At 36.3% G+C, this 27,962-nt stretch overlaps 4 protein-coding genes across 7 annotated transcripts; 2 read left to right on the forward strand and 2 right to left on the reverse strand.

Annotated features, from left to right (window-relative positions):
* Positions 1 to 1,005: 1,005 nt before the first annotated feature.
* Positions 1,006 to 2,071, forward strand: LOC149943612 (uncharacterized). 2 transcript variants are annotated; one of them, XM_090175207.1, is made up of 2 exons: positions 1,006 to 1,396; positions 1,488 to 2,071. In XM_090175207.1, the coding sequence occupies exon 2, from the start codon at positions 1,607 to 1,609 to the stop codon at positions 1,877 to 1,879; it is 273 nt and encodes a 90-aa protein (XP_090031333.1). In that variant the 5' UTR covers positions 1,006 to 1,396; positions 1,488 to 1,606; the 3' UTR covers positions 1,880 to 2,071. The 2 variants fall into 2 exon arrangements, with proteins under 2 accessions (XP_090031333.1, XP_090031334.1); XM_090175208.1 differs by having other exon boundaries at positions 1,006 to 1,323.
* Positions 1,909 to 21,553, reverse strand: Hsf (Heat shock factor). Of its 3 annotated transcripts, none has more exons than XM_090175206.1 (12): positions 21,347 to 21,553; positions 8,546 to 8,654; positions 8,346 to 8,482; positions 7,910 to 8,272; positions 6,691 to 6,962; positions 6,362 to 6,619; positions 6,253 to 6,294; positions 5,949 to 6,054; positions 5,829 to 5,873; positions 4,026 to 4,059; positions 3,555 to 3,944; positions 1,909 to 2,318 (listed from the first exon to the last, which is right to left on the reverse strand). In XM_090175206.1, exons 2-11 carry the CDS (start codon positions 8,595 to 8,597, stop codon positions 3,577 to 3,579), a joined length of 1,677 nt encoding a protein of 558 aa, XP_090031332.1. In that variant the 5' UTR covers positions 8,598 to 8,654; positions 21,347 to 21,553; the 3' UTR covers positions 1,909 to 2,318; positions 3,555 to 3,576. The 3 variants fall into 3 exon arrangements, with proteins under 3 accessions (XP_090031332.1, XP_090031331.1, XP_090031329.1); XM_090175205.1 differs by lacking the exon at positions 21,347 to 21,553 and adding an exon at positions 9,078 to 9,263 and having other exon boundaries at positions 1,909 to 2,315; XM_090175203.1 differs by lacking the exon at positions 21,347 to 21,553 and adding an exon at positions 9,078 to 9,263.
* PIG-U (phosphatidylinositol glycan anchor biosynthesis class U) lies at positions 21,375 to 24,841 on the forward strand. The gene is made up of 14 exons (XM_090176126.1): positions 21,375 to 21,412; positions 21,964 to 21,992; positions 22,156 to 22,242; positions 22,322 to 22,386; positions 22,450 to 22,521; positions 22,587 to 22,649; positions 22,713 to 22,810; positions 22,875 to 22,975; positions 23,039 to 23,142; positions 23,204 to 23,328; positions 23,994 to 24,137; positions 24,205 to 24,329; positions 24,405 to 24,547; positions 24,631 to 24,841. The coding sequence occupies exons 1-14, from the start codon at positions 21,375 to 21,377 to the stop codon at positions 24,739 to 24,741; spliced, it is 1,305 nt and encodes a 434-aa protein (XP_090032252.1). The 3' UTR covers positions 24,742 to 24,841.
* On the reverse strand, positions 24,819 to 27,816 carry LOC149943615 (ribosome biogenesis protein bop1-A). Its single transcript, XM_090174484.1, has 10 exons — positions 27,627 to 27,816; positions 27,284 to 27,490; positions 26,933 to 27,202; positions 26,666 to 26,869; positions 26,171 to 26,594; positions 25,966 to 26,098; positions 25,764 to 25,885; positions 25,320 to 25,700; positions 25,064 to 25,256; positions 24,819 to 24,996 (listed from the first exon to the last, which is right to left on the reverse strand). Exons 1-10 carry the CDS (start codon positions 27,711 to 27,713, stop codon positions 24,843 to 24,845), a joined length of 2,175 nt encoding a protein of 724 aa, XP_090030610.1. The 5' UTR covers positions 27,714 to 27,816; the 3' UTR covers positions 24,819 to 24,842.
* Positions 27,817 to 27,962: the final 146 nt, after the last annotated feature.

Here is a 27,962-nt window from a genome sequence, read left to right on the forward strand (position 1 = left end):
TAAGCTATCGCTACAGTTTATATAGTCTTTGGTGATAACGATGCACTCAATCTTTTGAATAGAGTCTGGGCGAAATCTTTTAACCCTAAGGATAAACAAAGGGGCATCAAGTGACCAGAAGCCGCGAGAAGTCCAGCATTCCGACCGATTTCACCACTTCTAGAACTTCGATGAGCGGACGCGTTGCTAAAAACCCAACTATGTAAATAATGAAAGGGATTTTTAAAATGTTTGGGGAGCGTTCATAAAATAGTTATATAAAATATGTTACAAAGGTGTAGCTTGAAATAGTTACTTCAATAAAACATCTTCAAGGAAATTGCCAAGAAGTAATCTTTCGGAGAGACAGTACCTGCATGTTACCGTTTATATAATGCTTGTTGAAATTAAGGAAACTTTTCACCGGTACAGTATGCAACAAGTGTTTCCTTTTAAGCAGGTTGATTCTTTTGATATAATAAGGCTTAGCAAAAACACAACGTTCTATTTACAGTTGAAAAGTTTCCATTATTTCAACAAGCACTATATAAACAGTAACTTGCAGGTCGTGGCTCTAGAAATATTACTTCTTGGCGATTTACTTTTATTAAGCACCTGTTGGCCGTAAGTTGTTGGCTGGTTTTTTAATAGCGCGTCAAATTGAATATTTTTCGTTTTTTTAATCGATAGAGTTATTGCATAATATTTGCAATAACAAAATTCAAGCCAAAACAATAAATACACGTTTCTAATGTTTTGAATGCAAATTTATTCGTAGCTTGCCCGTGGGTGTGGCCATGGGCAAATCTCTTAAATGGTGCCCTTTTGCTTTAAAAATCTCTAAAATTCCATTTTGTTCGTTGACAAAAAGGTCGTAAACCGTTTTTGACGCCCCCTGGTGAATGGCGTCCGGGGCGGATGCCCCACATACCCTCCCCTCGCTACGCCACTGGGTGTTGCTAGTGTTCGTTGCCATGGTAACGTGTATAGGTCGGCCATGACGTAATTATTTCGCAGAATCGTGTGTCGTTTTGCCTCGTGATCTGTGAAGTGAAATTAATGTCATGGCGGCCGTTTCAAGGCGGGTCTTAGTTATGACGTATGCTCACGACGCTACGAGCAAGCACACAAATTGTAAACTTTTTTAGGTCGTAAAAACTCAATCCACCCCCTCCCCAAATCACGTCCCTGGCTGCACATGGGAAGGCCAAAAGTATTCTAGTGTATTATATGGGATCTGCTGCACTCGTCAACTCATTGGGAAACCCATCAACTTCCGAAGCAGTCGAAACAGTTCAAAGAAACATGATTGTGATTTCTACAATCGGCTATTTTTAACAATAGGTACTTTTGTTTTTGTTTATCCCGTCCAGAGTGCGTCACGTAATTTAATCCATCACTAAGATTAATTTTTGAAGTAAGATTTAAGTCGATTTCTAGTTCAAATAGAATAAACGATAGTTACATTACGATTATTCTCAATTGATGCTGGTTTGCAATCTATATAGCCATAGAGGAACTAAACGTGCAAAAAAAGTACTTCGATAAAGAAATTTGAACTATATCCACTCAACTGTAATACTAACAGTCCTCTAGTTAACAGCAGGCAGGTTAGTATTGACTAAAAATGGCTGAATTACGAATTTTAAAACACCTCAAAGAAGAAGAAAGCTTAATAATGGCGGTAATGGTGAAATTTCAAGATCAAGTAAATAGACTGAAAATTGAAGAACTAACTCTAAAATCCCAACTGAGAGCCAAAGACGCAGCATCTATGGTGGAAATAGGTGAGAGTAACAGTAAAGCTTCAGAAGAAAATGATTTGGAATTTTTGGATAATATATCTCTGATTAAAACTGAAAGTTCAGCAACTAGCAATCTCAAAAATTTTGAATTATAAATAAAAAACACATGTATCTTTCTCACGGACATTAAATTTTATCATAGGTAGCATTTTATTTTAATTACAAGGTACATTTTAAGAGTACAGTATTTATAAGGCATTAAAAGATACAGTGTGCCAGTGGAAATGTTTATCCATCATATATTCGATTACTATTGAGCTCTGGTGGAACTATATGAAATGAAGCGCATGGGGCTAATAGAACAAAATTTTTAGTTAGGAACAAACTAGGAAGTTAATAATAACTGCAAAGATACACATATGCTGTACAGTAAATAAAGTTGATCAAGCGGCTTTACAAAACTAATTAAAATAGAATATGAATGAAGCTAAATACTGTGGTTAGATTGAAACTGTTCTTCACTAGTTTCAATGTTAGTGTTCATTATGAATTTATATATACAATTTGTAAAAACTTCATTAGTTCACCAAACTCCTGTTTATTAAAGTAAAAAGAAACATTGTTAGAACCACCTAAACGAAGACATGAAAGACTTTTCTTTAGTTAAATCATAAGTACAATTGTATACCATAAGTGTGTCAGTTAGTCGAAATTATTACTGATGTGGAATGACGTAGAATTGATGTCACACCACAAGAGATTAGCGCCATTAAAAAATTATTACTAAGAGTATGCAAGATATTTGGTTAAACCAAATAATTTGATAGAATACCAAATCGAATAGAGTTTCAATATTCATTTTCTCTGATCAAATAGCGTGGTAGAAAATATTTGGTATTTCAAATGGTTTGCAAAACTGGTTGAATAACTATGGGATTTCTCTGGTTGACTTTCAAGGCCATTGAAAGAAAAAAGTATGGTGTTGCTAAGAAAGCTGTTAAGTCTATTATTGGTTAAATTATAGATAGAGAAATAAATATACAGGGTGTCCACTGAAAAACAAAAAAATGATAACTGAAAGAAATTTAAAATTTTTCAAAAAAACATTTATGAGTTCAAATAACTTTGATTTGACAAATCAGAAGTCGAGAAATTTAAGGTTAATGAATTAACCTGCTTTCTGTAAGATTAATTGTCATGACAACAAGTTTTAGAATAATTGGACTCCGTCGTTAAACTTTATAATTGGAATCAAATCCGTAAACCCAATGGTTCTAGTTTTTGAATGACCTTGAAGACATGGTTCAAGGTCATTCAATTTTACACTAATAATGTATACCAGAGGAATGTTCCATAGAAATTTGAAATTTTTCAGAAAATACATTTTTTCAGTTATTTACCATTTTTTACTGGACACCCTGTATATAGAACAATTTTTTAAAACAGCAAAGATAATTAAAACTGTAAAGCCAAATTATTTGGTTTTCTTAATAATATTTGGTTTCTGAACAGTTAGCCGACACTATATACATATGGCTAGAAAACCAATATTTTACATTCATTCAATTTGGTCCCCAAAAAAAGGGTATATGCAAACCTCTATTTATTACAATTCTCTGCACACGCACACTATGATTCTATGACTATGATTAAGAAAGTAACGTGTGAAAGATATGGAACTGACACATTTATGTGAAACAATTAGAAACTTAATAGTTATATTAATTTAGCTTTAGCATGTTGAAGATTAATGGTAGTTTTCAGTTATGAATTTTTGTCTTTGCAATCTCGAGATTATAGAGTTATTGCAAGTCTTTTAAAACAACATACCATCTTCAATGAAAAAATTCTTCTAGCTAAGGCGTTTCTTCTTGGCAATAACTGCGTTTGATGGGGTTCCCTTCTTTCTCTGTAGTTTGGCTGGATTTTCCAAGTTAACTGATATTTTACCAATCTCATTTGGATTGTTAATTTGAGAATTTAAATCAGATTGAAGTTTTTCAATCATTTTCGCCTCATTTGAAACAGACTCGGATGCATTCTTGAACAGCGTCGACTCAGTTGCACATAACAGCTCGGAAATGGGGTCATCAGATAGGACATATTCCGAACTGTCTTCATTTTGCTTGGCCAAATCCATAGTTCTCTTATCTTTAACATTTTCAGGATTGATAATATCCGAATCAAATAAATTTGGTAAATACTGAACCACTTCATTCCCTAGAACCATTTAATTTTTTTGGCTTATTTTATAATCTCTTACATGAAGTTAAAACTAAATTTTTTTATTGAACTAATTACCTGTGACATCTCCTTTGGTAAATCGAAATGCATCCTGTTTAATTAATATGGAAAATAAGTTATTTTTCACCTTTTAAAGAATTCAAGATTGAGCACCAAGCCATAAAATTGAACAAAATAACACAACAAATATAATATTCTAAATAACGCAAGCATTTATTACATGCAACCACTATTAATTCATAACATTTGCCATTTGCCTTTCAATCTCAGAGAGTATAATGGCAATGAAGACAGATTTGAAGCCAATCTCAAGCAAATAAATTGAAATACTATTACAGGGTTGCCACGCGTCAGGAAAAACAGGGAAAACAGGGAATTTAAAAATGGACCCAAAACGTCAGGGAATTTGAAAAAAATTTATTAAGTCAGGGAAAAGTCAGGGAATTTGAAAAAAATTTATTAAGTCAGGGAAATTTCAGGGAATTTTATTATAACCCCTACCGAGCTTCATTTCACTATATAAAGTCTGTGATGGAAAAGTTGATTCAAATTACACTACGTCTGTGATGCATAAGTTCCATAAAATTTGTGATAAAAGTAAAATTCTGGTCATTTTAAAATGTTTGAAGGGTAAATTGTAATTCTTAGTAGGCCTGTGCGAGTACTCGAAAAATGCGAGTACTCGTCTCGAGTCCGAGTACTCGGACTCGGACTCGGACTCGCGATGTCTTAATATATTACTCGTACGAGTACCCGAGTCCTTTCTCAAGGCTTAAAAATTACTCGAAGTGGACTCGAGTTATTAAATATTACAACGAGTCCTTTTTTTTGACGAGTCTTACGAGTCCTAGGAGTTCCAAGTTTTTTTTTATCTAATTTTTTTAACGCGTTGTTTCATTCAACAGCTCACCACCAGGTGAAATCCCGTAATCACGCTATGGTAGTGGTTTTTGTTTTTTATGGAGCGTTTGCCCACGGACTTTGAATTCCAAACGGAGATCGCGTGACTCACCAAGCCGGCATGTTTTCCAATTTTAGTTTTAGTTTTAGTTTTGATCACTGAATTCTTTAATAGAGAGAGGTCTTTCCTTTGTGTTGGTGACGTGGTTTTAGTAAGTTTAGATTACTTTTTGAGTTTTTACGTTTACAAATAAGTATAAGTTAAGACTTTTAGTATTTATAACTCGACCAGAAAATGAATATATAATTTTTTCTAAATAAATACCAACAAATAGTAAATAAAATTGCTTCTAAGTTCTTATTACTTAAAATGGCTTTGACAAATTTGGGACTCAAATGACTATGTTGGAGATTCAAAATTTTTTAACTTTAACTGGGCTCGACCAGAAAATTAAGACTCGAACAGACTCGAACTAATTCTTAAGGACTCGAGGACTCGAACGAGTACTCGGGAATTGGACTCGAGACTCGTGAGTACAATTCTAAAGGACTCGAGACTCGACTCAAAACCATAAAAAGAGGACTCGCACAGGCCTAATTCTTAGTTACAATAAATGTTAAAAATTTGAAAACATTATACAGAATTCGCTGGTTTTTACTTCAAAAATGTCAGGGAAAAACACAAAAACGTGTCAGGGAAAACCTGGAAAAGTCAGGGAATGTGGTTTTGAAAATTTCGTGGCAACCCTGTATTAGCATTTGGTTTCTAAGGCCTTTGGCCGACACCATAAGTTTGTTAAAAAAAAATACTATTAGCCACCTAATGCCAATTTCTGAAGAAATTAAAATAACAATGGTTGTTAAAATAGTAGTTTTCAAGCATTGCAAATAATTTTTGTCAAATTTTTAAAAGCCCATAAACTACTGAAACACACTATCAAAAATGACTGAAAAACTTACTGTTGGCAAATTATTTCCTGGTACTGTATCATCAGCTCCAAATAACTATAAATTTTAATAATATATTTAGTCAAAAGAAATTAAAATCCTTTTCTCTGAATAAAGTTGTCACCAACTTACTCCAAGTAAACTACTTGTATCAATGCTCAGGGAATTTCCTGATAATTGTTCCGTTAACCAATCCAACTCATTATCAATGCCTTCCAAATGGTCTGAGAATGTAGATCTTTAAATTTTCAAAATTCAATTAATGCTAATTTACTTATTACAAAAAAATGAAACTCATCAACAATAATTTATGCAAAATTTTCATTAACTTTTTTGTTAAAATAAAAGATGGAAGTCCTCCATAAATTTCAAGGAATGAAAGTACATTCAAAAGTGCTGATGATAATTTCAATATTAATATGATTTTCGTTGTTACCTCTCCAATTCAAATCTTTTGAAACCAGGACTTAACAACGAACTAAAGTTTTAGGAATGAAGTTATACAGAAATAGAAAAAAAGTAGAAAACAAAGAGTGAAGACTCACAATGACGAAGGATTCTGATCCGTTAACGCCACTGTCATGTCAGGTTCATTTGAAGTAGAAGGTTCAGGTTCGCCTTCCTCAAGATCAGGTGTTGTGAGGTCCTCATTTTCAACATCAGGCAAAATGATTTCCTCTGATTTTTGGCTGGTTTCTAATTTTTCATTACTAATTAAGTCATTAAGGTTCAGAGGCATAGGAGGGGAGTTTAGATAATCATTTTCCAGATTATTATCCGATGGCGACATTAAAATTGTACCCCTTAAAAAAATAAAAAATTTAGAGGTATGGGGTTTTAAGCCTACAGAAACTTCGCTAGCAATATTTCTTACGTCGGTGTTTGCAAGGGTATAAGAACACTTAAAGGCTCCATCGTGTCATCCGGATTCAATGGACTGTCTACAGAAGGGCTATTTACAAGAGGAACTTCACATAATGGGCTCTGTTCCTGATGTTCGACGCTCGTGCTCGGATTAAGCAGAGATTCATTCAAAACAGTATCTGGCAATTCTCCACCCTCATTCGCAACTTTTCCTCCTTCCAATGTGTCAGTTACATCTCGAATAACCGGTCCATTATTTGATAAAATTGGATCATTAGTGGACTGAAAAATACCAAATGAAGCAAATAAGAAAAAGCTGGCACATTGTTAGAACATTATTTAGGCAAAATGAACACATAAGTTAAAGAATTTTTTAATATTAGGTAATAGTCATAATTTGGCTGATAACAAACTCTTGAACCAAAAAAATTAGGGGTGTGAGAGTCCTGATTTTTGGGTTTTGAGTCAAGTCCTGGAAAATTGGGTTCATTAGTCTCTCGAGTCCTGGAAAATAAGACTCACTCGAGTGACATCGAGTCCTGAAAAATGGTCTCGAGGTCTATACAAGTTCATAATTTATCCCTAAGCCAATTAAAGAAAATCAGCCCAATTTTCAACTAATTACTAAATGATAAGCGTAACCCTGGCCAACTATGATTTCGAGCTATAGTGGCCAACCCATTCGTTGAAGTTTCTATGTTAACCTACGAGCAAAAGATATCTGTACGGATTGAGCGAACCTAGCGGAATATTATTTTTAGAATAGTTTTTGCATTGAAGCCAATAAAAAAAACTGGACGAGTGCAGCACCATGCTCGATATAGCCTTGCTCACGGAATTTTGGCAAATGGGTTGGCCAATATAGCGAGAGATCAAAGTTGGCTGTGGTGTAACAAAATTAAAATTACTTTAAACTATTAATTTAATTGGTTGAGATCAGTTACAGTAATTTCTAGGTCTTGGTGCAGGACTAGGGTACTCATTCTAGTCCTAGAATACTCGCACACCTCTAAAACTATCACTTGTTGTGACTGAATAAAAGAAGATTTATGGGAATTTTATCTTAAGCCAAAAATAAAAAAATTATAATGGTTTTTCAAGGGTTAGTGTGGTAAAAGTACACGTATTTCCTAAAATAATCAACTTAATTCGTTTAACATTGTTGATTGTCAAGTATTTAGAATAATCCGAAAACCTCAAATTGTTGGCTAAATGAAAATAATACTAACAGCATATTGTCTTGTTATGCGAATTTTAGGTTCAGAAGGTCCTGCGATGTTGGTACTTGTTGCACTATCATACAGCATTAACGGCAATTTCCTTTGCACCACATTTATGTTTCTGTTTCCAGGTTGCACCAAAGTGACTAGAAACTGAATAAGCTTCTCAACAACTTGCTGTTGCTTCAAATGTTTTTGTCTCAGAAAGGCCACTTCCCGCCACAGGGCTTCATTTTCTCTCTTCATATTGTTCAATAAAGAATCCACACTATCTTGTTTACCTCTTATCGCTTTAACATCTGTGAGAATCTCATGCATTACATCAGGTTTAACACTAATATCCTCCGGCACAGGAGCGCGACTGGTTGTAGCCTGTTTAATTAAGTTAAATTAATTATGATAAGAATTTAATCATGTGAAAAACCATATAAAAACTGAATCGTACCGGTATTGAAATTTTTCTTTTTATGTATTCTAACAACTGATCTCGACCTTTCAAGAAATATTGATGGTAAAATTCCATGGTATCTTTTTCCGACTTTAGCCCTCCTTGATCAATGTGCATCATCTTTCTAAAACCATCTGCAAAAAGGTAAATTGAATGCCATGTAGGACTTTTAATTTAATCTAATTTAATTAGCTTACACATGTTAAGTTGTCGTATGAAACTAGCCATATTATTGTGCTTGAAATACATGGGCAACAGTTCTTTAGCAAATCGAGTTTGGTCATGAATAAAGAAACTCAAGCCATCCTGAAATTTATGATTGAGAATGACAAAAATGATTAAAAAGCTTAAGGTTTCCCCAAGTACCAAAAATATATAAAAATGAGACAAAACTAGTGTGTAGCTCTTAAAGTTATGAATATTTTTAATATCAATATCAGTCCATATTTGGTACCAAAAACTTATTGGTTATGTAACTGACATGACCAAGAGTAGCCAATTTAACACCTACAGCTACAATATATTCGTGTGGGTAAACAAAAATATGAGTTACTAATTTAAGTACCAGGTGTTGCCCAATGGCAGTGACTGCTGCGGCCGTCCCCCATGTTATCTCGGCCTATTTTTTTACCCGCATCGCCGTTCCACGACTATCCTCCCGTTTGCTATTCGGCCTCGAACCTACTGTGTAAGCCTTTTCACTTTTTGAGAAAAAAACTTTGGTATTACCTTTCCCCAACAAATTAAATCGTCACATTTTGGGTCTTCAACCAATCTCCAAAGCTTCGTAATAAAAGCCGGCACACTACTAACACTTGATAATTCCGTAGAATGCATATTTTAATTACTACGTAAATGCATTTAAACAAAAATGAGATTTCCTCTTCGTAGCTGCCTTGTTGTGCTTGTCTAGAAGTTAGAACTCCCCCATTGAGTTGGGAATAAATAGAGGTACAACTAAATCTGGCTGGCGTGTGACCAATTTCGTTCAATAAGGAGACTTTATCAACTTTATCGTTCTACCATGGCGGCATCTGTCTCTAGTGGTGGAAACTATATTGCAATTGAATTGTTTTCGCGAATCTGATGCGAAATTGAAATGTATGATTACTCGTAACAAACAAACCTTTAAAGTTGTTTAAAAATAATTTTATTCTGTCAACACGATCCTTTTTTAACTCAAGTTACGGTGAGTTAGCTAATAATTATTTATTTTTAGCCATATAACTTTACAGAATATAGATGGCGCTACCGCCTAATTATGAAGATGAATTTCATACACTCTTATCAGAACAGGTCCCGCGTAACCATGGCAACCGAAATCGTAATTTTAATTCTAGCAGTATTATTCCCAATTCAATGAACTCCCCCACACTCTCGCTTGTCGAGATGCTTTGTTAAGTTTTCGCCGATCTCAGCGCCATCTGTATGAGGGGAGGAATCCTTCTCGACAAGAGGTTCCCAGTAGCCCCACCAGGGATTTTATGCACGTAGGCCCAGCCTGAATTAGAGGCCCCATCTATAATGTTTATTTAAAAAATTCCCGAGTTTCAAGGATTTTTTTTATTTAAATGTTTTAAATTTTGACATGATTTCTATTTTCCCATTGAATTTTTTAAAGGCATTTTAATCAAGGCATGACACTCTTCGATTAGTTTTTTTTTCCAAATTCGTCGACTACTAACTTTGGGTTTTCTTTTAAACAATTCGACAAATCACGATTTATCGACAGTGTAGCCAGATTTGAAAGCCTAAATTCTCCCATAGCTAGTTGTCCGTAGACGTGTTTCAATTCTTTTGAGTGAACTGAAACTTCTTTCTGAGATTGTATTTGCCACAGGAATGCAAGAAACAATTTTGTAGTATTTCACTAGGTCGGGGAACCCATCTGCCATTTTAATTAAATAGTGGAAGCAGTCGATTACGCTGGTAAATTTCTTGGGGATAATTAAATTTCTGGCTATTTTAATTTGGCTTTTTAACGAATTCAGGTCGAATTGAAACCGATTATAAGTGTTACAATGGGTTACGATATCGTTTTCGTTAAGAAAGTTTTCCGAGTTAGGGTCAGACGCCATTATACCTTTGAATAAGCCAGAGTTTTCCAATAGTCGAATTTTCATTTCTGAAATAAATTTATCAATAGGTGGACCTCAACTATTCAATCAGGGTTTTTGCTTCCGTTTCCCTGCTACCCGTTGTACTCGTTACCACACTATGTTTTAATCTCTTGTTAGGGATTATTTTACGTTTCCGTAAAGCTATCGGTTCGCTGTTACGATCAGGTATTGCAATAAAAGCAGATTCTGCGGTAGCTTCTACCCAAATTAAATCAAAACGTTCCGAGTTCCTACATTCTTCTAAGGTCTTAACGGTAGCTTGGCAAATGGCAACGGCTTCCGTTAAAATAACTTTCGAACTTTACAAGTATTCCGACAGGGAATTCGTCTAGTGCGACAATTAATATTAAAGGGGCTCCAAAGTTCGGTGGCAAAAAAAAAAAAAAATTGAGCATGCTTTTCATTCCCCCCAACCCCTCACTCGGCCTTGGCAGAGGCGGCAGAGTCAACCGTAAATTTCGCACTTTACTGACTTTACACACATTTTGCCACCGAACTTTAGAGCCCCTTTAAGTTGTTAAAGTTATGTAATTGGGATATATACCCACGACACTCAGCATCTTCCTCTGGTTTTCCGTTTTCAATTAGATTCTCTAACGTTAAAACTACGGAATCGAGTCTATTTCTAAAATAACTAACACCTTTTTTTTACTCCACCACCGAGTGTCGCAGCTTTGTGGCATTTTAACTATCTCATAGCCCAGATATTTTTGGGAGTTTTCAAAATATTCGCTTCTAATAACCAAATTGCTTTGAAAATTGTATATGGCCTGAACCAAACCAAGTAGTTCCCTAACTGACAATATTTTGGAGCAACAGTCAACTAAAACTAAATTTAAGCGGTGCGCGTAGCAATGCACGTACGGACAATGTCCGCCTACTGCCTCTTCTACTTTCACCCTCACTCCTTTTACGTGTCCGCTCATTACACTTGCCCCGTCATATGTCTGTCCAACGCAATTCTCCAGTTTTAAACCACCCTCTGTCAAAAGATTTATAATTGCCAAGCTGATATTCTCAGAATCGAACTTATGTAAATCAGTGAAACCTAGAAATCTTTCTACGACACCTATTTCCATTCTAGTATATCGAATACAAACGCTTAGCTGCTCCACCCCTGCATTGTCTCGGGTTTCATTGGCAATTACAGAGTAAAACCCACCGGACCTCTTCGATAATCATTTTCCTTACTAAATTTGCACAAATGTCAATTATTTCATTTTGTACAGTGCTGTGAATATATTTTGCATTATTGGGAATACTCTCGCATTTGGCTTTCAAATCAGGACATTTTCTTTTCAGAAGTTCTAAAATTTCAATAAAATTTCCTCTGTTTCCAATTTTATCGGCAGATGTATTCCCCTGAAGTGCTAAATCTTGATGATAACATAAAATTATGACTTCCACGTGTGAAGATAATACCTCTCTATTTCTAATTACGTCAAGTCTATGGTGGCCATTAACCTGACACGCTATTGATCCACGAGATTTTAATTCAGTGTAGTCTAAATACATTCTATAGGCTAGTTGGTGGGAAGATTTATTCGAAGTGAAATGTTCTTCGAATTTTTTCCAATCCGAAAATCCGTTCACAAATCCAGTATTTCTACTGCCTAGAAAATGACGGCAACAAAAGCAGTAAACTGCTTTTTTTGCAACTGAAGCATTCGATATTTGTCGTACCAAGAAGAAATGAAACCACGATTTTTACCACCCATTAAAGTTTTAGGAAAAGGATTGAGTTTAGGCTGAACTGGAGGGCAATCTTTATCTAAACTAATATCCAATTCGTGTAAGCGCACTTCTGTTAAATTAGTTAAATCATGCACATCGGCAGATATAGTAGGGTTTCTAATAATTTCGGCTTCATTACTTAGTGCAATGTCTAAAGCAGAACTGACGTTTGGAAGAACCTCAGAAATATTACCACCCTCTTTTTTTCCCAAGCTTTCCCCGGGACCATCATTATGACTCTTGCCTGACGATTTCAAAAAACGTTCCATTGCGCCTTTCTGACTACTAACAACACCATCTTCTCTCTTGCGCTTCTGGCGTTTTTGGGCCCCAGATAAAAACTTTCGGGTGCTCATATTTTAAAACTTAATTTAAAACCTATTCTAAACGAAGCTTGTAATAGCTTAGTAGTCTCGAAAAGACTGTTTGGATTAAGCAGAGCTATAGTATATGTAAATATAATAGCTAATTAGGTTGCAAAAAGGCAGTGAGAAAATCAGCTATAAATAGCAAATTAGCCTTGAAAAAGGCTGTTTGGAAAATTAAGCTACAAATAGCTTATTAGCCTTGAAAAAGGCTGTTTGAAAAATTAAGCTACAATAGCTTATTAGCCTTGAAAAAGGCTGTTTGGAAAATTAAGCTACAATAGCTTATTAGCCTTGAAAAAGGCTGTTTGGAAAATTAAGCTACAATAGCTTATTAGTCTTGAAAAAGGCTGTTTGGAAAATTAAGCTACAATAGCTTATTAGCCTTGAAAAAGGCTGTTGAAAAATCAACTATTAAATCTAGTTAAATTCTGGCCAAAAGAGACTCGAAATTGAGAACTATCTTGCTCAGGAGACGAAATCGAAATGACGATTGACGAAATGCGAGGCCCTAATCACAAACGGACCCCGTTCGATGGTCACTGAAATCACGTGACTTCGCAAAAGAGGGAAAAAGGGGAAACCCAAATTCCTCAATATTTGAAAGAATAACCCCTTCCTATCAAAGCAATAGGCTTGGGCTTTACCTCTGCTGGGACGAGAAAGAGAGAAATCCAGTTTTGGCAATCCCCCCCTCCGGTCCTCTTCACTGACGTCGTCAAATTCCAAGAAACTAAATGTCTTTGTTGTGTGTATTGTAGCTTCTCACTGACACCGAGGCAAAAAGACAGGTGTCCCTGCACTTTGCGGCCTAGCATGACGTATTTCCCCCCCCCCCCCCCGCCGTCACCATCTCTTATCAGTCAATTCAAAAGAAAAAGTTTTTTCAAGGGGAAAATCTATAATCACGGACAGCGTTGCCAACCGTAGCTAATTATAGTACATTTCGATAAAATTAACTTTCGATTTTCTTCGTTTCCAATCTGTTATATTACTCTTAGTAGGCTAAAAATGGAAATATCAAATCTTATTTTACAAACTAGTAACTAAAAATATTGAGGGTTATAATAGGCACCGTTTCAAAAATTTAGAGGCCCCCAAAGTAGGCCTACACTTTTTCAACGTAGGCACGTGCCTACTTGTGCCTATTGCTGGCGGGGAGCCTGGTGGTTCCCCTCTTTTATTTCCCCCGGATTGTCCGACGTCGTTGCGGCCACCTGTGACATTTTACCAAGGACAGTACCTACTGTTTTTCGCCACTCTCGAGCCTCACGCGAAGGACGCGATGGTTCTCTACACGGACGGTTCGGCTTCCCCCGATTCAGGGGTCGCGGGTGCTGCCTTCGCAATTCCCTCCCTCAACGTTGGTGCGGTTAATTTAGTGGACTCCGGTCATCCTATTAATCGGGTCGAGCTTTTTGTCATCCTGATGGCTCTCTCCTACGGTCTATGGATCCGGTAGCCATCTGTATCCAGGAGCTTTGCGATAAGTACCCGTATCCGGTTTCTCTAATCTGGTGTCCAGCAAACGTGGGAGTTCCCGGAAACGAGATGGCCGATCGTCTCCCCTCGGTCACTGGGCTCCAGCGCCCTTCTAGAGTGGACTTCCTCCTCCCGTCTACTCTTGTAGAAATAAAGAGTGCGTGTCGTCGGGCTCTCTCAGCTGAGTGGAGTACGGACTGGCAGACCAGTAGGGTAGTGCGGCCTCTTCGTGAGGCTAAACCCTTTCCCGGCTCTAGTGCTATACTTAACTTGAAACTCTCGCGCAAGGACGATACCCTTCTCTCGCGACTAGGTTGTGGTCGCCTTCCCACAAACGCGACCCTACACTGGTTCAACCTCAGTGTGGCGGCCTCTTGCACTCACTGCGGAGCTATCGACGATGCGTACCACATCTTATTCACCTGCCCCTATCACACTGGGCGTCGCCCAGCGCTGGTTTCAGCGCTCCAGAAGCGCAATCTTCTGAACACTCTCGTGGGGGTTCTTAAAGCAGTACATGGAGGTCATATGGACATTATTATTGCCACCTGTGCTATTCTGTGACGTGCGGTGCATTGACATTCTGATCGGTTTCCTTATTTTGTTTTCCAGTGTTCTTCGGGCTTTTTATTGTTTTTCTTTTTTGTTTTGTTTGTTTTTAAATTGCGCGCCTGGTGTGAAGGCCCCCGCTATATACACCAAAAACTTGTACAACTTTATTCCGACCCCGAACAAAGGAAGGATAGATGGCGTTGCAAATTCTGCCCATCTCCGCTTTCATTCATGCGTGGGGGGGGGGGGGGGGGGCGATGAATATTCTCGGTCAAAAACAGGGGTGCCTTAACGCGGTAATCTTCCCTCTATATCTTTTCTATCTCTATGAGTGAATGAGTTCCTCTCCTGTGTGCATGGTGTGAAGGCTTCCAGCCATATACACCAACCTCAATAGACTCTTAAACGCGCCTTCCCAATCAACCGCCATTACCTTACAGTCTACGGGGAGGGTGATGATGAAAAAAACCGGTTTTGGGGGATGTAATTTCTGCGGTAGAGCGCTTGCTCTTTGGTTGTCTGTACGATAATGGCGGCGCCCAGTAAACGTATCTAAAAAGAGTGTATATGGAACTGCATTAGGTGGGAGGGGTTTAGTACTATGACGTTGGTCACGCGCCACCGCTCAAACATTGTTTTGAAACCTGAAGAGCAACGTTTTGAAACTTGACTTGCTTTTCGTTTCTAAAATTTTAATACACATCTTTTTGATTGGATAAAAATAGGTAAGAATATTAATAATAAATTCTTTTAATTATGATTATCCAGTAATTTGTGAAAGTACAGGTATTTTTCAACATTTGAGCGCTAAACCTAATTCTTCAGAGTCAATCTCATCCCCGGACCCCGAATAACTATAACTATCGGCTAAGCATGGACGCTTATATTGCGTCCATGGGCTAAGCAACCCATCCCAATTCCATTCTAAGTCCTAACCCTGTTTTGACCCAGCCCTTTATGTAGTGGACTTAATGCTAATGTACCACCCTTCCGTCCTACAGTTGACTTATCTCTTAATTCAAGTCTCCCGGTTTTGTCATCTGTCAGCTCTGCCCCTAATTTGTCTCCCTACCAGTTGGCTGCAACCAATTTTCGGAGTTTAAATAGTCTCTATAAACTGGCAGAACCCTAACTGTGCTCTCATAAACAGTGAAAATGTTGTTCTGGCTGCTGTAGTGGAAACATTTTGGTCCTCAGATATTGCTGATAGTGAACTTGCTTTGCCTAACTTTAATCTCTACCGAAAAGATCGAATAACTAACTCCTATGGTGGAGCTGACATTTATGTACATAATACCATATGTAACATAATTTGTTAATTGCTCATAAGTATGCCACTGTACCTTTATTCCATTCAAAAATCTTCACTAACGGTTAGATTTTAACCTTTTTATTCATCCTGGTAATTTTGGGAGTCACACTATTGGCTACTAACATATTTATTTAAGCCAATGGAAAACCTCTAAATTGAGAAGGAATTTTAGTCAGCCCAATGTGGCTTTTTTGAAATTTATAAACTCGCTTGGTTTATGCGGATGAAGATAAATAATGAGTAATTTAGAAAAAAAAAGGTTGGGGAAAATGACCAATAAGTAATCGCTTTCCGAAAATGGAACAAGTCGTCGAAGTGGGATATTCCACCAGCGTTATTAAAACCCATATCAAGCCTAGAAGAGTTAGGCCTAGGCTCAAAAGAATCTTTAAAGACTCCAACCTTGTAGATGCGCCAAAAAAGGCCAACCGGAATTTCAACTATTTTTCCAATAAACATTCTTCTTTTATTTGACAATACAAATTTATTTTAGAACGTGAGTCTCCGAGAACTTCATTAATTTGCAAATTAATTACATTAACCGAACTTGACACTATATCGTAGTTCATTTTAGCTCCTAAGCCTTGGTTGTTCAAACCGGTTTGTTTACTAAAATAATGGCCGTCGGTTTATCAGACGTAGAGCTAATTGGGCGACGGCAATTATCGGCATTTCAGATTCAATGACGTCAAATATTACGTAGGGTACGGATGACGCAATATCTGTGAAACAAACCGTTAGTGAAGAAATAGAGCTAGTAGCATACTTATGAGTAATTATGTTACATATGATAATACCCTTTTAGCCAAGCCTCTTTCCTTTTAAGAAATTAATTTACCCCTTTTTGCCCCTAACCTACAAGATCTTGATATCTTAATGTTAACTGTTTCCTCTCATTCTACTAATGTTTTTGCCATTTATCGCTTTAATAACCTCAAATATGCTAATCATGATCTTTTATCTAAGTTTTTTAATGTCATCAGTTTTTATTGTGAAAATACTCATTGTGGTCTAGTTATCCTTGGAGATTTTAATTACCCAACCTTAGACTGGTCTTTGTTATTGCCTCTCCCGTGGTCGTCCAAAGACTTCCTTAATTGTTGATGTTGGTTCAGTCCTTGGCCCTCTTTTGTTTGATGCCTTTATTAATTGCCTCCATTCTCTCGCGCTGATGATTCTAAGTTGTACCTCAAAATTCACTCTCTTACTGATTGTACCTTTTTTCAATCTGACCTCAATGAGGCAGTGTCCTGAGCGGACGCTCGTGGTTTGGCCTTCAATATTGCCAAATGCTCGGTTCTGCATTTGGGCAGTAAGAACCCGAATTTTTCGTACTACTCTATCGGAGCGGAATCAAGGGGGTGATTGTGAATGGAAATTTTAATTTTTCCGCCCACACTAATAAAATTTCAAAACGTATTCGTTTTACTGCTGTTATTATTCGACGTAATTTCTGTACTTCCGTTCCCCCCGTTTAGTCAAAGCATTATATAATTCGTAGCTTCCCTTACAAAAAATCAATAGAAACCATTTGTTTTTTACACATTGGTAACGATTAGTTGGTTCCACTTGTATTTTTGGACCATTCCCATTTGTTTCCACATTGGTATTGTTGATGGATTAAATTGGTTTGTTATTGGTTCTGAATTTATTTATTTCCAATTGGTTTTGTTTATTGTATTTAAATGGGATATTTTGATTGGGAGAGTTTCGTTTGGCCGACTTCTCATTTGGCCGACCACAAAATACACGTTAAGCCGACTGTCCATTTGTCCGACGGCACATTTGTCTGACCGAGAAATCGGACAAATGGACAGTCGGCCAAATGGACTGCTCACTTGGCCGACTGAACATTTGTCCGACTGTCCATTTGGCCGACTGAGAAGTTGGCCAAATGGGCAGTCGGACAAATGGACCGTGCATTTGACCGACTACTCATTTGGCCGACTGCTCGTTTGGCCGACTGCTCGTTTGCCCGACTGCTCGTTTGGCATTTGGAAGATACTAGGTGCGTTTGGCTAGGTACTGTCCTCTAGGTCACGTTTTAGAAGGCCCAGCTTGGTTATAAAGAACGGGGCTGGGGGGGGCGCCAATACTTAGAATACAGTCCCGTTCTATAAGTCAGCCTATCACTAAAGACATAGAGAAGGACAGGCTATAGTATAAGAGTCGGTTAAATGAGCAGTCGTTCAAAAGAGCAGTCGTTCAAATGAGCAGTCGGTCAAATGAGCAGTCGGTCAAACGATCAGTCGGTCAAACGAGCAGTCGGTCAAACGAGTAGTCGGCCAAACGAGCAGTCGGTCAAATGAGTAGTTGGACAAATGAGCAGTCGGTCAAATGGGCTGCTCATTGGCCGACCAGAATTTCGGCTAAAAGAGTAGTCGGCCAAATGAGTAGTCGGCCATATGGTCTGCTCATTTGGCCGACCGAAAAGTCGACCAAATGAGCTGTCGGCCAAATGGGCATTCGGACATATGAGCAGTCGGCCAAATGAGGAGTCGGCCAAATGCACCCCACCCTTTTGATTTTCCAATTGTAGAGTTAATTGGTTTTGCTTATTGGTTCTAAATGGGATATTTCATTTTTCCAATTGTTTTTTTAAATGGGATCTGTAGATTTTACAATTGTAGTGCAGAGGTTTATATTGGTTCCAATTGGAGGTTTATAGTGGTTCCAATTGGAGGTCGATAGTGGTTCCAATTGGAGGTCGATAGTGGTTCCAATTAGAGGTAGATAATGGTTTCAATTACATTTTTACAGTGGTTCAAATTGCTGTTAAATCAGCCAACCAGTTTGTTAACACAATTACGCGATTTGTACACGTGTCGTGACAACCCATTTTGAGATATAAACACGTTTTTCATATTACGTGGTTTTGGTACTCACACAAGAATTAAACGTTACATAGTGTAATGAATGAACTACAACTATAATGATTACACCGTAGTTAAGTGCTTATTGAACTGAGTCACACTTTGCCGATAAGATTATATGTTTACAGTTTACAGTAATTAATATGACTGTGACAATTCAAGAAATGTAATTAGGGAGAGCATTTGATCGGTTACTGTTTGCATTTACCTTTAAGACGAGTGAATTTGCATGGAAATATTAAAGAAAAATTGTATCTAATTTTATTACAGTCAGTTTAGTTGGATGATAAAGCAATTCCGAGGAGACTATAATAGAAAAAAAAAACAAGTTGGGTATTTGTTGGATAAATTAGTTTTACTGGCAGCAATTATGTCTGAAAAAGTATGGCAGTGGGCCATCACTAACCCATAGCTGTAGCTAGCATTTTCACTAAATTGACATTTAAAATTACATTGAAATATAATAGGTGATTTAAATCAAAGATAGGTTTCCAAATGGTACCCTAAAGAAAACCCAGTCACAGTCAGAGCCCATTGAGTTCCAATTGAAACCATTAGAACCCATTTGGTTTAAAAACCAACTTTAACTGATACCATTCGCAGTCTGGAAATTTCCATCAGAAACCATTCTGAGCCTCAAAACTTCCATCAGGAACCATTCGGAGCTTGTTGACATCCATCAAGAACCATTGGAGCCCATTTGATTTCCAAATGGTACCAATGGAGCCCATTAGAACACCATAGACCCCATTGAATTAATAGTTGTCCCATATGGACCCCATTAGATACCACCAGGAAACCAAATGCATGGAACCACTAGGTAATGTAATGGTACCACCTAATTTTTTCGTAAGGGATTGGATCCAACCTCCGGGTTGTTGGTCTCAATTGGGATACTATTTGAGGCAAAAGTATGAAATGGTTTAAATGAGTCTATTGGTCATTATTACTCCAATTGGGTACCTTTTCATATCGAATTAGTTCCAATTGTGTTGCGCATACTCCAATTGGAATTTTCATTATAACCAGTTGGTTTCAATTGAGGTCAGATTGGTACCAATTGTAAATTTCATCTCCAAGTGTTCCCTAATTGGCCTCTAACATATCCGAATTGGTGCAAATACGGTCCCAATTTGAATTTGATTGGTTTCGAATGATTTTTTCGTAAGGGTTGCTCGTGGGTGTGCAGGGCTTGTGTTCGTTGCCATGGTAACGTGTATATGTCACGTGATTATTTACCAGGATCGTATTTTACGAACCTTGGGATCGTGTGGCGGGGCTTAGTTATGACGTATGCCTACGACGCTACGAGCAAGCACCTAATTCACCAGTATTACCTGTAATCGATTATTATCTGGCCTCCTCATCTGGCTACAGATATGCAAGTTCTACAGAAGGCACAAAATTTATTTTTTAAATTACCGCATGAACTTTCCTCCCTGTCTGCCCCTTCCCGACTTAAAGCCTTAAATATCGATTCGGATGCTATTCGACACAAAGTCAATAATCTCTGACTTCTGCACGACTTCTTTAATAAAAATGTAAATGTTATTTTTTCAATTTTTTTTATTTTTCTTGGAATTACACGTAGAGGTCACCAGTTAAAATTGTCTAAAACGCTCGCTAGCTCCACAGTGTGTCTTCAATTCTTTGTTATAAATGACTGGAATAAGCTTCCCTTTGAAATTGTAACCATCTCTTGTCGCAAAACCTTTCGGGGAAAAGTTTCGTATTATCTCAACTCAACAGGCCCGGACTGGCCATAGGGCAGATCGGGCAAATGCCCAATGGGCCGGTGTGGTCAAAAGGCCGTGAAGCCGTCTAGCCAGTGTAGGGTTTTTGTGGGAAGTAGGGGCCGACGTTTCTAAAATGCCCGGGCTGGTTTAAGGTCCCAGTCCGGACCTGCAACTCAATGTTATAACATTATTTACTTACGTCTTTTTTCTCTTTAAGATTAAGATGTTCATATACAAGTCCTCAGGGCTTCATGTACAGCTTATTGTTGAATAAATAAAATAAAATAAATCTATTTTCTTCGCCGATTAAATCATGCAATCCACGTTTTATGGATTGAGTCAACGACCAAAGCTTCTCCTGATTGGCTTCAGTGCTTATGCTTACGTAAAACGCAGAAAGGCACCGCACATCTAAGCCCCAGATGATAGATAGGGTTATGATATAGTTCGATATTCATGGTTGAAATGAATTCGCAACCGAAAACTACCGCTACGCCCCCTTTGGTTCGCCATTGAAACTTAATTAGGTAGCGGCTAAAGCAGAAGCTATTAGTTTTTTCTCATCGTTATTGGTAAATTTGACTTTATAAATAATGATACTTGCATTTTAATATACTGTTTACATCGTTTGCTTATATTTTGATAAGATTATTTAAAAAAAAAAAACATTCTTATGACTTTAATTTGACTGTAGCAAATCATAGCTAGATCATAGGCGCTTTCTCGGAGAAGCTAGCACAATTAGGCCACTCGTTTCGGTCGCGAATACATTCATTGTTATTTTTACTGCTGTATCCCTGTAGGCTTAATTAAATATAACTTACATCTGTAACGGTGCGATAACCCGTTTACATGAAAAGCTTGGAACGCGCCTATTCAGCTGGTACTAAGTACGATCTTTTTTATTAAACATGAGCGTTTACATGATCAGACTAAAATCTGCCGTGCAAAATATCGAACGAAGTACGCTCATGTAAACTTCCTCAAGGAGGGAGTTCAAATGACGACTTTCTTCATTCTTGTTCTTAAGAATGCTGCGCCTAATAAAAACCACTTACTTTACATCCCACCGTTCTTTCTCTTAAGCAAACTTAAATATAGAAATTTGCTGTTTTTATTAGTTTTACAATAAAGTGCTAAAAATAAGTTCCAGCAGGGGTTCCAGCCATTAGCAAACTATAATACTCGAATGAAAGATTTTTTCGAAAACAAAAACCGTGTTTCAAATTTTGTCTAAAAAACTCGGTTCGAAACTTGCACTTCCTCCCGTCCACAGGGCGTCGCTGATGTTAGGATTTTTAATTTCACGTTTTCAGCGTAGTTTCCCATCTCTATTAGCGCAGCAGCTACTCCCCGGATCTCTAACTAGCGGATGCGGTTGTGTTATTACGTAACCGTTTTGCAGACATTCTTTGTGACGTCACAAAAAATGTCGTCATAGGCCGAAACGTCTCCCGATTCGTTCAAATGGTAATTACATAGTTTTTTAATAAGCCGATTGGTTGTCGGCTAAATCAAATTTGAAAAATTTATTTACGGTGCATTTTAAAATGGTCGCTATATTTTGACTTAGCTGGCATGGGGTTTAAAAGTTTTCTCAAATGGTCTTCTGTTTTAATTTTCGGTATATTAGTTCGATTACTATGTTTTAAATCTTCTTTGCATGGCATATTTAAAAACCGAATAGAAATATCAACGCCTATAAATGCGTGGAAAAGAGGTATTATTAACACTTGGTCAAAATGTCAAAATTTTATAATAGTTAATAGCAATATAATAATAATTTTTCATATTTACAGTAACTGAAGGGGTGTATCTGGAAAACTCTGATATATCTCCTTATTCCGGAGATACATTTCATGAAGTTAATATTACGATTTTTGAAAAATATCTTTATTATTTTAATTATTTATATAACATGTTTCAGGTCCCTTTGGCTCTATGGCTTTATACAAAACTATTCAAGCATATTCCAGAATATTTTCCCATTTTATTTATGGTATCATAGACATGTTAATTGATTCTCTAATAACATTAAACATATTTTAATCAATCATACTTCAGATCTGTGATTTATTGACATCATTATTATTGGCATGGAGTGCCAAGATATACTCTACAAACTTGGTAATAGCTCCTGTCTAATCATACTTAATATATAAGATTTACGTGCATCTATTAAATTTTCAGTTGAAACAAGAATCCAATCTCAAAGTCCCATCTTCATCCAAATCCATCATTGTCAATGCTAGTTCAATAAGAGCTATACCATTCTTCGTGTTTTGCATGTATGTACTTGTAATAATTTAAATTTTTAAATTAACTTAAATGGCTTTTTTTTTATAATTTTAGCTACCTCCTCAGTCCATATTCAGTGTTTTCATGTGTTGGACTTGCTACAACATCATTAACAAATTTAATTTTTTCATTTGTATTTATCTCAGTGGCTTCCAGTTAGTATTTAAAGGTCTAGTAATTTTTTTTAAACTACTTTACTAATTTTAAATTCATTTCAGGATGCTGGTTTTTAGGTACAATAGGGCTTTCAATTTTGAGTTATCATTCCATATACCCTGTAGTGTTACTAATTCCTCTATTAACAGGGATTCTAAATGACCAAGTAAAAACATTTGTTTTTTTATCTTTGATTTATTAATAATTGGTGTATTGTTCTTATGTAGAAATTTGGCAAGATCAAGATGGTAACTGCCGTTGCTATATCTATTGTTACGATAGCTGGTCTACTTTATTTGTCAAAGTTGTACATGGGCAATTGGGACTTTGTTTTTCCAACATATGGTTCTATGTGAGTGTATTTTGCTCTTATAATGCTCAAAGAGTAAGAGAGAGTAGAGAGGCAGTTTTGAAAATTGTTAGAAAGATACTTGTGCTATTGGGATGTTCACAAACTACATAACGCTACCTTACAGCTAAGGTCAAGCAAATCAAAAATCTCCATTTTGAGAAAAAAATTTATCTATAATAATTGCCATAGTAATTAATAACTGAAATATACCAAAAAGAAAAATAAAGGTACATTAAATATAAGTAATGGCATGGGCTAACCCTGTGTAAAACCACGAGATTTCTTATTTAGAATTTTTTTCAGAAGTCAGTATCTCAACTTGCTTAATGTTTGCTCAGGGGTAGTGATAATGCAAATTTTTATATTTTTTGTTACAATGTTTGTAACCAGGAGTAACAATTGGGAAAACCTTACCCCCCAAATTTTGTAATAATTAAAACCTTGTTACCTACCATTTGAGCGACCACTCCCACTCTAACATTTAGTAACACTGAATGCTTTACGTAATTTATGAATTGTCCCTAATTGTATGGGCGTTTTCCTTTACTAAGCTTGTGTGTAATTCCAAAAAATTCTACAAACCAAATAATCTTTTTTGCTCAAACTTGTCCGCTTGGGGGCTTAAAGATCGCAAAGAATAAATAAATTTGTTTTTCTTTTTTTAGATTAACTGTTCCTGATTTAACACCGAATATTGGTCTATTTTGGTATTTTTTTACAGAAATGTTTGACCAATTTCGCGTGCTTTTCTTATGGACCTTCCAAATTAATGTCTTCATTTACGCACTGCCTTTAGCAATTAGATTCAAGTATATACATTAATTTTAGGATTCGTAGATTTTTTTGGAAATTTATATTTTTAATTTATTAAATCAGGCATGAACCAATGATGCTATTTTATGTTCAGTTGTTTCTGGTTGCTATATTCAAATCCTATCCAAGTATAGGAGACTATGCTATTCCTTTGGCATTTTTACCTGTCTGGAGACATAACTTTCCATGTAAATATTTTTTTTATATATCTTGGCTGAGAGATAAGAAGTACATGTGTTTAATGAATGTGATTCAAAATTTAGTTATGAGGCAAAGTTTCCTAGTTGGCTGTATTCTGGCAGTGACATTCGTCCTAGCTCCATTACTCTGGTATCTTTGGATCCATGCAGGCAGTGCCAACTCTAATTTCTATTTTGGAATAACTTTGGCGTTCAACACTGCTCAGGTATATTACTAGTATTCAGCAGGAAATGTAAATGTGGTACTGTGATAATTCAATAATTCTGTGCAACTCTCTTTTGTTAACAGATCTTTCTAGTAACAGACTTATTGTTTGCTTACTGTAAAAGGGATTATCATCTAGTAAATGGTGTGGAATTAGACAAAGCAGGACAACCATTGAGACTGGACTTAAAATAGCCTCAAATCAATGTATAGAATAACATGTGTCTGTAGAATCTTCCAAAGAAAATTACAATAGCCACCAAATTATTTAGAATAAAAAATTCAATTTACTAAACTTATGTGTACAAATGAATCATTTTGTCAGCCCCTGCGGACAATATCCATGGCTGATTGGGATGGAATTGACAATCTAAGACACCCATGTCATTGTTTACTTGGTGTCCTTTAAGAATTTTGACTGGCACAATCAGGGGATTTTGAAGCAGATCGCTAGAAAAAAAAAGCACCCATCAATAAAATTTAACAAAGCAACACCCATGTTGTTCTTTAAACTTACTTATAAACCATTCCATGAGAAATGATAACAGAGCCATCATCACTTGCAGAGGCAAATAATGGGTATTTTCGATGAAAACTAACTTGTCTTATTGCCCTTTTGTGATGCCTTATAGTTTTATACGGTTTAACAGAAAGATCCAAATCAAACCAACTCAATCTGCAGTCAAAACTGCCAATTATCAGATTATCTCCTGAAATTTTTCGCATATATTAATCATTGGACAAAACTATTCTTGGTAATTTCTTGCACTAACCATTTGGATGTATAGCCAATGAAGACAACCATTTGCAATTACAGAGCAGTTTCTTTGTTTGTGTTTGTTTCAAGAGATTGAAAATCCTAACATGTTGTTGAGTGCCCACAAAGAAATAAGGTCTACTAGGATGAAATAAGACTTTCTGAACCAAGCCATTTGTCTTTGCGAATGGGGCCTGCGATCTTCTGGTTGATAAACGATGTACCAACACTATTTGGTTGGTATTGGGTGAGGTGACACTTGCTAAATAATCTCCTTTGGCTTGCCACGTTATTTGCTCAACTGTACTAAAGTGTTCAATTGAAATACGAATTCCTTTATGGAATTTAGAATCATCCAATGGAATTGTTTTCCACGCTACAGATGATTTTGAAGTTACTGGAAATTATAAATTAAATTTTTTAAATGGATTCAAATGTTGAAAATTACATTAGTATTAACCTTTTTCCACTTCATTATCAAGAACTTCAATAGTATCTGACACGGCTTGAAGGACTACATCAGTGTCATTAACAACAGTTTTGTTTCCAACGCCAGAATTAACAATATACACATATTTCCCTCTATTCAAATAAGAAAATTTAAATTTTCCTTAAATGCCATATATGAAAAAAATTAAAATTGTCAAATCAGCAATACTTACGAAGCTATAGCTAATAAATTAATGGAAGAATTTGGACACCAAGCAACACATTTAACAATTTCTTCAAATTCAATCACTTTTATGCAACGTCCAGTTAATACTTCCCAAATACGAACACTTTTATCATTTCCTCCTATAAAGTAAATAATTATATAATTACAACGTAATAGGTTGAAATTAATTGAAATATATGGTGTAGTTATACCAGATGCGAAGAATTGACCAGAAGGCTCAATACTGATTGTCCTAACCATGTCAGTGTGTCCTTCGTAAACAAGAGCCAAGGCTGTGGGAAATGGCTGAAGATCCCTTGGTTTTGGTAGCTTAGGAATCAGATCTTCAGGATCTACATTCACTTTCATTTTCACTTGACGTGGACAAAGGTACAGGTCGAGACATCTTTCAAATCTCTCTTGCGTAAAATGTTCATATCCAGGTACTAATCTCAAACTGTCATATTTCTTCGGAATAAAATTGATTTTCCTTAATTCTGGTTCCTGTTGTTTCCACTTTTGAATTTCACTTTCATTCATCAAATACTCTGGGGGAGGATTGTATGATTCCTCATGCCCAGGTAATTTTAACTTAGGAGCAGCAATGTACCTTTGCATTCTGCTGTTGATTTCATTCTATTCAAGAAACATGAAAGATTTGCAACATTTAAAGCGAAATTAAGAATGGAAATTATGGCATGTATTACCTCATTTTCATCTTCCCACAATGGAAAGAACTTTTTAGGTTCTTTTTTTGGGGGTTCTGGTTTCATCCAACCCATTTTAATAGCATGTACCATACGAGAAACCTTTTCCTTTTCATTTTTAGAGGGAATAAATGACCTTTTATGTTCAGGTCTGTTAGTAACGGGGTGAATCATGGTTTTATATGTGAAGAAATCTTCAAATGGCTGTGATATATGATTAACATAGTTAAAATTTCTAAATTTTTTTTTTTTTCATTTCAAACTTACTTGATAAGGGTCATAATTCCCATCAGGATATCTTCCTTTTTGAATATTATTTATTAGTTGTAAGTCCTCATCTGTCAAAATAACATCCTGGCCAGTTGAGGGATCTCTAACCGTGCGCCAATAATTAGGGTCATCCATTTTCTTCACAAATTCATCTAATTCATCTCCTTGGATGGGTTTTAAGATTTTTTCACCATCCCAATCATAGCCCAAATGTGGATAATCATTGTACCAGTGAAGTGGAACATTTCCTATAGTGGTCCTCAAATCCTATCAAAATAATTTCTGTTGAATATGCAGGTTGCGGTGATCAAACCAAAACTATCACAAACAACTAGACCAAATACTTACTTCTTCATCAGATGAATCTTCTTCATATTCATTTTCTCTGGGTTCGGTTTTATCTTCTACGTTATCAGTGGCATCTTCATAATTCTTTGATCTATGATTCTCTTCATTAATAATTTCATTTTCAAACGATAGATCGCTAACTGCATCATCTCCATCAGATATATCTTCTTCGGAAGATTCTTTGATAGACAATTCTTGACTGCTTTCCTTTGAAAAATTAGAAATTCGAGGGATAAAAATTTTGATTGTATTTTTTAATAAGAAAATAAAAATTAACTATGGTTTTTTCATTGAAGTTATGTAAAGCAAACTCTAAGGTTTGGATTCCAAGAATGAAACTCACTTCGTCTTCCTCTTCTAATCCAGAATAAACACTGGAATCATCATCTTCATCAATCAAATTAGTTGCTTTTGAATTTCTTTTTAACATAATTAATTTTTACATCAAAAGACAAAATTAACAAAAACACGTGTGTTCAAACCGTAACGAAGCTACAGCAGCCGTCGTAACAGATTAACAGACAACCAGTACCCACGTGTTTTCGATTCTGAAGAAATACCTACAGATGTCGCTTTAAACAGTCTAAAGCGCATTCGAATCGCCCCGCCAAAAAAGAAATATGGTATTACCATAGACTAAGAAAGGTTTCTTAGTCTATGGTATTACTAAAAGCATAAG

Source organism: Leiobunum rupestre, chromosome 5 (assembly GCF_980474605.1).
Source record: "Leiobunum rupestre chromosome 5, qqLeiRupe1.1.hap1, whole genome shotgun sequence".
NCBI classification, from domain to species: Eukaryota; Metazoa; Arthropoda; class Arachnida; order Opiliones; family Sclerosomatidae; genus Leiobunum; species Leiobunum rupestre.

What these genes read in the sequence shown, in the direction of transcription:
- LOC149943612 (XM_090175207.1), top strand. Translation starts at nt 1,607, where the DNA reads ATGGCTGAATTACGAATTTTAAAACACCTCAAAGAAGAAGAAAGCTTA.
- Hsf (XM_090175205.1), bottom strand. Translation starts at nt 9,185, where the DNA reads ATGCATTCTACGGAATTATCAAGTGTTAGTAGTGTGCCGGCTTTTATT. An exon ending in ATACCCTTGCAAACACCGAC is followed by an intron (nt 6,620 to 6,690) that starts GTAAGAAATATT and finishes TATTTTTTTAAG; the next exon opens with GGGTACAATTTTAATGTCGC. An exon ending in TACCAAAGGAGATGTCACAG is followed by an intron (nt 3,945 to 4,025) that starts GTAATTAGTTCA and finishes AAATGGTTCTAG; the next exon opens with GGAATGAAGTGGTTCAGTAT.
- PIG-U (XM_090176126.1), top strand. Translation starts at nt 21,375, where the DNA reads ATGAAAAGCTTGGAACGCGCCTATTCAGCTGGTACTAA. An exon ending in AGATATACTCTACAAACTTG is followed by an intron (nt 22,650 to 22,712) that starts GTAATAGCTCCT and finishes TTAAATTTTCAG; the next exon opens with TTGAAACAAGAATCCAATCT. An exon ending in CAGGGATTCTAAATGACCAA is followed by an intron (nt 23,143 to 23,203) that starts GTAAAAACATTT and finishes GTTCTTATGTAG; the next exon opens with AAATTTGGCAAGATCAAGAT.
- LOC149943615 (XM_090174484.1), bottom strand. Translation starts at nt 27,713, where the DNA reads ATGTTAAAAAGAAATTCAAAAGCAACTAATTTGATTGATGAAGATGAT. An exon ending in GGAATTATGACCCTTATCAA is followed by an intron (nt 26,870 to 26,932) that starts GTAAGTTTGAAA and finishes CATATATCACAG; the next exon opens with CCATTTGAAGATTTCTTCAC. An exon ending in TGATAATGAAGTGGAAAAAG is followed by an intron (nt 25,701 to 25,763) that starts GTTAATACTAAT and finishes TATAATTTCCAG; the next exon opens with TAACTTCAAAATCATCTGTA.